Source organism: Nematolebias whitei, chromosome 23, assembly GCF_014905685.2.
Source record: "Nematolebias whitei isolate Nwh7 chromosome 23, NemWhi1, whole genome shotgun sequence".
Classification (NCBI taxonomy): Eukaryota; Metazoa; Chordata; class Actinopteri; order Cyprinodontiformes; family Rivulidae; genus Nematolebias; species Nematolebias whitei.
The window spans coordinates 3163411-3171358 of record NC_056520.1 but is presented as its reverse complement, the minus strand read 5'-3'; the positions used below and the strand labels follow the sequence as shown (position 1 = coordinate 3171358).

At 42.4% G+C, this 7948-nt stretch overlaps 1 protein-coding gene across 1 annotated transcript in view; it reads right to left on the bottom strand.

Annotated features, from left to right (window-relative positions):
- LOC119428889 (gamma-aminobutyric acid receptor subunit beta-3) overlaps positions 1-7948 on the bottom strand; it is a gene marked incomplete in the record, with an annotated part of 92213 nt that overhangs the window by 13163 nt on the left and 71102 nt on the right. Inside the window, 1 exon segment of the mRNA XM_037696584.1 lies at positions 6336-6488. Within this exon segment, the coding sequence (XP_037552512.1) occupies positions 6336-6488 (153 nt within the window).

The following is a 7948-nucleotide window of genomic DNA, read 5'->3' as shown; positions in this document are numbered from 1 at the left end:
GGACAAGCAAAGGCCTTTCTTACATGTTGACCTTGATTTGTGACCTTTACCTTGGAGAGATATCTCCAAGTAAGAGAATGAATGTGATGAAAAGTGTGCACAGCACTCTGTCTAAAGGATCTCGAGTGGATCCCAAGTTATGGGCCATAATATGAAAATGTAGGGCTGGGTGATATGATTTAAACTAATATCGAGAAAGTTTGGAGTTTCATCATAATAGACTCCATAGACTGCAAAATATTGCAATAATTTGCTTGATAGCAGTTTATTTTTTGCCTTGTGTAGTCTTGTAGACAGTCTTCATTAGGAGTGGGTGAAACTTTGAGAGGGACTGCAGTGTTTTTTGGGAACACCGTGCAATTTAAAAAGCTTTAAAGAACCTGGTCGTGGTTCTCAACGAGGAAAATGCGGAAACCCTAACCCTCAACTCTCAACTCTGGAATCTGGTCAAGACATCTCGACTCGTTTTCGGTTAGTTTACTTCAACTTTCAGGGGTGTCATTGCTTGCGTTTACCAGCTCACACACATGTCACCCACATTCCCACAAACCCTGACCTTTTGCGATGCAATAAAAACCGTCTTATCTCATTACAAATAAAAGGCAAACATTTCCCCGCCAGTTAATTTTCTCGTGTTGGATATAAACGGGGCCTGTCTGTGGCGTGGTTGCTCATCTAACAGACATGACTTTTGGTGTTTGAGAGCCATAAAATAAGTGCAGAGATGTGGAACAGTCATAGGGGTGGGAGGGGGGAGCAGGATAGCTAAGGTCAATCTAGCCCTTACTTTGATTTATTGGCACATTACAAGGTTAGCACCGCTCGGGTATGTGTGAACGCATACCCATGCACATGCTTCCTGTCTTAGACACTATTGGATGGCGCTCTTTTTTTGGTACTTAACAACAGTCTTGTTCTTTATAGATGCTCTCTCAGCTGGGCCATTATTCTCCGTCCTTCAATCCCCCCCCCCCCCCACCTCCCTCACTCCTCGTTCAGACAATTTAATCAAGGGGCCAAGTGCCCGTGGGCCTCCCGTGCTTTTTCATCACGCTTTTGTTCTCACCAGGGAGAAATGTAGTTTTGCAGGGTTTCTCTTACTTTTTGTCTTCCTCGCCTACAACTGTCTGTCTCGTCCCATTGTCGCCCCCCCCACCCATCTTTCATCCCCCCCCTCTCTTTTCATTCACCCACCAGATCATGCGGCACCGCTTTTTGTCCCCTACACCCAAAGACTTTCTACTTACATGTCTCCAAGTCTCTTCTCTGCCATAATGGCTCAGACGAACGGGCACTCCGCAATCAAATCTCCTCTAATCACAGGCCAATGTGCACAATTAGCAGCACAGCTCAATGTTACACAAAGTGGAAGGTGCCATGTTGGATGCAATCATGGAAATAAATGAACGATAACTGCTTCAGTGTGCAGACTGTACCACTCGTCGTTTTATGAATCTGCCGCTACGAAAAAATACATTTTAAAGGTCTGGAGAATCATATTGGGATCTTGCGTTACACTAAATGTACTCTCGTTCTCCCAACGAACACCCACACCTTGACTGTTCATATAATGTGATCACGAACGAGGGGCATGACTCTGGGAAATGGGCTGCAACTAGATTAGGGCACGAGCGGGTAATTTGTAACTTTGCAGTCCTTCGGAATAGCTTGGGAAAATGAGATTCCCCTTCAAACAATTCAATTGTTTGCCTTCTGCCTCTTTGAATTGATTTCCCACTGATCATTACACTTCTCTTACCGGCAGGTTGGCACATTTTCCTTTACAACAAGCTACCTGCTGAAAGCTCACAATGCACCATAAGAGAACTGAGTGGACTTCCGGATGCCTCTCAGTTGCCGAGGCCCACACCGGATATTGCAGCTATCCATTTGCTCTTGAACACACAAAATCAGACAAGCGCTCCAAGGCATATACCGTAATGACCAGATATTGCATGCATTCCTTAACGAATGTGATAACAAGACCAAGCCACATAAAAGAATGCACAAATAGAGACTCTTCAGATAACGAGCAACACCAAAGCAGAGACAGACGCTGCAGTACGGTAATGGATAAGAACATGCTTTCCTAAAAGCATTATGATGTGTTAAGGTCATTATCGGTCCATTATCTATCCATGCACAGATGATTGAAGAGCCAAAGTGGCAATCAGTTAGAGGTCCAGATTGAAAGGTTTGGCCCCGGAGGCCAAGCTTTACAACAGGACCCACAACTGACCTCCCATCTCCAGACCCGTAAACTTCAACTTACATCCCACACAGAAAACTGCATCAAAGCAGGCAGCTTAGCGCTTTCTCAGGGAATATTATAATGTTTCTGTCTTTTTCATACTCTGTGTTCTGTGACTTTCGTTCCGGCAGGTAAAGCACTAACTACTGGTACTATTTGAAAGGACTGTACCTTTAAAACCCGAGTCCAGTCCAAATAAACTAGCCAATTAAATGAACTCAATTAATCCTGCCAAGAAGGGCAGTCAAATATTGTAGCAGATTTATACCAGACGTTTGATAATGGATACAAAAAGCATGTGTACAACTTTCACCCGCATGCCACTAGAGTATTTTGTTTTGAAACCATTAGGTTTCACAATGAGGTTTTAGGCGACCAGGTATTCTTAACACAGCACACAGACCAACATACAGTAGAAGCTAAATTCAGGTAAAAATCTGAAAGCATCTGGTTCAAGAAAGATGTGCCCCTTCACCCTAAAACCACATTTATATATAAAACCGCTTGCCAAATGAGTTTGTACTTCGAGAATACATACCAAAAAAGATACCGGCCCCTAACCAACAGTAGGTGGAGTCCAATTTAATTTAGTTACACCAGAGCACTCAGAACCCCAACACTGTTACGTCTTCTTGAGAATCAACTATCCAGGTAACATTTTTAGATATTGCTTTGATGGTCATTTTGCCTTTATTACTCCTGTCTTGTATATCGAGTCAACATTCGTCCCAGACAAACCACACTGCATCCTCCTTCAGGGATCACAATGACTACAAACCAACAAACATTTGTTTGAGATTTGTTTTTATTGCTCACAGGGACCCTGTCGTGACCGGGTAATTATGGCTGCTGTAGCAGAAGGATACCATCAGGACCCTCTAGGCCACCAGACAGGGCCTAATGTGTTCTAAAAGCTGTTTTTAAGCATCTTCAATTATAATGCTATAACAAATATGAACTTGCTCTGTTGCTAGGAAGGGAATTATTATTAGTTATCCCAAATGACAGTGACATCAACCATATATTTTCCTTGAGTGCTGTTAAATGGGGCGACTGTGGCTGAGTGGTTAGAGCAGTCTCCTCCAATGCAAGAGCTGGGGGTTCGATTCCACCAGCAGTCACATGTTGAAGTGTCCCTGGGCAAGACAGCGAACCCCTCATCGCCTCTGATGTGTGTCCCATCGGTGTATGAATGTGATAAAGCTCTGATTATTCTTTGTATAGATCTAGTAGAGTGCTGTATGAATGGATAAATGAGGACACAGATTGTTGTAAAGATCTTTGAGTATCTTGCTACGAAAGAAAGGCGCTATAAAAGTACAATCCATTTAAATCATATTTAAAATAAGTTTGGCTCACTATGGGAGCCCCACCACCACCATTCACAAATTAGCTCCCATGGTCGTCATTATAAAATGTACCCAGTTAAGTTCTCTGAGGAGTCGTGTAGTTGCACTCTGAAAGGTCAGACTGTCGTCACCAACGATGGCAATGAGACTCTTGTTGCTAATCTGTTAGTCCCGTTGATCTCTAGATGCACTTTTATAAGAAAGTTGGGCTTGACTGCTATAAAATCCAAACCGAAAAGCTATATTTGGTGCAGAATAACAAGGGTTTAAATAAAATCAACTCTAGCTGTTACACATTGTACTACTTGGTTGTCATGTTCAACTAAAGTGCAAAATGACTAGAGTTGTTTGATTTTCTTGGCCCAAAGAGAACCCTGGCAAGAAAGATTTACTGATTTATGTAGTTTATGAACGTTAGTGCAAGTTATCTGCTATGCTTTGCTGGATGGATTTCGTTACAAGAAGAGGAATATAGATTTCAAATCTCAAGTGGTTGTGACCCTGCTGAATAGTTGTGGGTCTATAGGGATGGCCAATCTTGGGGCCATTATCCTACATGTTTTACCAGATTCAACAGCTGAATTACCTCTTCATGTCCTGCAGAAGACTTAATCACCCATTCACTCAAATCAGGAGTGTTGGAACAGAGAAACATCCAAAACATGTAGGATAATGCATGTGTAATTTTTTTGCAGGGCTTGTCCAAGGAGGCATAGTGAGATGGAGCTTGGTGAGTGGAGGGAGAAATTGCATCCACCACAAAGTGCGATGGACGAGCCAGGGGGTAGCCAGTGGTGGCCTTGGCCGCCATACATTAATATGCAACTACCCCAATAATTTGAGGAAACTATATTTTTAAGCAATATTGAAAACTAGAAAGCATAGTTTCCTCAAATGACCTAGGTGGCTGGTTTGCATATACTGTAAATATGGTGGTGGCAATCTTGGATTTTGACATGGCAACCCTATTTTCTATAGGGATCTATATGTAGCTTTCTTGTGTCCAGTTGCAACCACACATTTTTTCACTTGCCCTCGAACAAGACGGACATGTTTCTTTCCTCTCCTGCTTTTTGTTCTTTGTCCTTTGAATCAGAGCCTCTCTTTACACATCTTCCGAATCGTAAAATATTATTATGGATCTGGTCAGCTGGTCTCTCAACGCAATTGATAAAAACATTTTACTAGAGACAGGGTGCTGGAGAGCCCTCATGCCCAAGCGGATGCACACAGTTGGGTATGTCATGGATAACACTTGTACATAATTGGATTTATGATAACAGGGTTTCTGCTTTTTGGATCGGTGGATACCTAGGATATCGACAAATTAGTAAGACGTCGGCAGCAGTTTCGGCCCTGGTAAAGCTGCCAACCTCATGTGACGGATTAATTTGTGCTTAGAGCTCTCAGACTCGTATTTTTTTTCTCATTTTTCCCCTTTATTTATCCAGGTAGTCTCATTGAGCCACGAGAACTCATTTTCAAGAGAGACCTGTTTAGGGAGCAGATGGTGGGGGTTAAGCGCCTCGCTCAGGGGCCCAGTGTGAGGCGAATGAGGGTGGAGGGAGGTGTGGGTGTTTTACCTTTTCTACCCACATTTTGAGTTTGAACGGTACCGAGAGTTGAACCTGCAACTTTCCGATCACAGAACCATCTTCTAACCTCTGCACCACCACTCCCCAGAATGCGTTGCGAGCTCCCTGGATCTCACCAACATGATGGATTCGACCCTGGAGAAAAGCTAAAGGGCGGGCCAGTGGAATGTCCACAGATCTGGCTGTTTGGATCCACCACTGAGAATTCCAGCTGAACTGAAGGCAGACAGGAACCAGAGGCTGTCTGCCCAAACAATTGTTGTTTCTCTAAATCTGGCCTCCCTGCTCAGCCTTGGAAGGTCAACTTGTCTCAAATTGCTCTTGGTGGATATGTAAATAAAGAAGCTCTGCCCCCCCCCCCAAGAAACTGTACCGCCTGAGAGACACTGTAACATCTTATCAGGACTATGGAAACTATCTTGAAGTGCTCATGGACAAATCTCACCGTCTTCTCGGACATGCATGTGTCTGTCTACGTTGCTTGCTGAGGTAGATTTTTTAAATATTTTAAACTGTGCCTGTCAAGGACACGATGTGAGAGATCTTTTTTTTTTAACCTCTCTCTCCTTATGTGTCTTCCCTTTTTCTATCTAAGCAATAAGGGCAGCACTTCTTAGAAGCTGCAGCCCCTGTACACTTCCGTCCATCTTTAGGACGGCTGTACGGAACATAATCTCGCTGTACTTAACGGTGCAATGACAAAAAAGCTTATTCTGATTCTGACATCAAAATGGAAGTCAATACCTCACTTATTTTTCAATTTATACAGCTCACAATATGGAAGGACGGGGGATAGTTCCAAATCCCCTCTTTGCTCCATGAGGATAAAATGTGGCTTCGTAAATCTGCCATGCTTAAAAAAAAACTGCATCAGAATTCGTCATTTAAAAACTCAACTGGTTAGCCTCTTACCCCTGGTCTTTTGTTTCTATCCTTTAAAAATAAGGCACAGATTTAAAAAAAAAAGGGAAAACCACTTCACAACAAATGCAAAAGTAAAGTATTTTAAGTGACTTCTCAATGAATGTGTAATGTCTCTTTCAGCACTGATAGGAAAGAAATCACCTTGTGGTTTGTGTTAGTTCCCAAATTCGGCTGAGAAAGTCCAATAGCTGCTGCCTACCGGCTTCTGCTTCTTACCCAGAGCCACTCTGGCTGCCGACGCATCGTAGTTTATCCAGAAGGATACCCAGGAGAGGATGGTAATCAGGATCGATGGCATGTACGTCTGCAAGATGAAGTAGCCAATGTTCCTCTTCAGCTTAAAGCTTAGAGACAGTCGAGGATAGGCACCTAAACAGAAACAGAGAGAAGAACAGCTTCTGAAGCCTTCAAAGCCCCAGAAATGGAATGTGAGATCACCCGAGGGGTTTCGGCGCATCAGATGTTTGATGCTAATCCCGAAAACAACTTCAAAATGAGAGCATTGCCATTAAAAATACAAACTTTTTCCATTTTTACCAAGAGCAAGCATCATGTGTTTTTGTTTCAGTTTCTATGGCAACCGCAGCAGCATGGGCTGGATTTGTCGCCATGGTAACAAGTATCCCCTTCACAAGCGCAACCCTTTTTCTTGACGACGTGTCACAAAATTCAGGACAGTGATTAAACTAAATAAATAAAAATCACCGTGTTCTCTCTGATCGGTTCCCCGCTCCAACTCGACATCACTACAAGAAGGCTATCTTTAGAAACGCAGGTAGAAATACCTTTGATGCTTCACACATCATCTCGTTTTTTTAATAAGAGTGTGTGTATGAAACGCTGACAGAAAAAACAGTGACGGTACTCTTCATCCGTCTCATAGTGCATCTCTCAGTGGACCATATCCATGACTCGTTACTCCCACTAGTCTTTTCCCTTTTGATTTTAAATTGAGGGAGAAGTGGGACTCATTATGCTGTAATTTCTACTTTCTGGGCTTCAGCCAAAGCTACTTGTGGCGAGCGTGGGTCCAAACCAACTGCACACTCGGGCGTACGGCTGGAGACAGTTTATTGGGTATAAAATTAAAATCCCCTGCCTAGCGAGAACAAAGAAAATTTAAAACGTGTTAGCAAAGCGCCTCGTAAAGGGATATTTTAGATCTGTTGGAGTCGAGTTCTGTAGAAAGGTTAATAGGTTTCTGAACGACCTCATTGACTGATGAGCTAACGGCTAGTTGCTAATAACTAGCACCAAAATGGTGCTGCCATCTTTAACGAATCCAACCTGAAAATTGACGTAGCGGTTCATGCTAATGCCATTTTATAACCCCTTACGTCACAGTTTTTTTTTAAATTTAGTTGCAAGCATAGTCATTTAAAACATGCTACAGCTAGCTGTTACTGTTTAAACTTACAAATCAACATAAAAATCTACATTAATTTTATTATTATTGCTAACAGTGTAAAGGTTTACAAAGCAGCGTTAGCATAAAGCACAATGGAAATTTTTACATTGGAGTTGTTTTATGGAGGTGGTGATCCACTTTTGGTCTTATCCTCGCTCAGGCTAACCGTTACTTTGTCAGTCTGGTCAGAGATAATGCTACTTCCATCTGTAACAGGTAAGATAATAATTGTTTATAACCTTTCCACAAAACCCACCTTGAAAATAATAAAATGATGGCTACAAAAACTGTTTACAATGCTTAATGCTAACACAGACATAGCCAAAGAAGGTTTTGATACTATAGTTGTTTAAGACAGGAGCAGTCCACAGACTCCATTAGCTCATCAACAAGGTCAGAAATAAACTATTTATCCAAATTA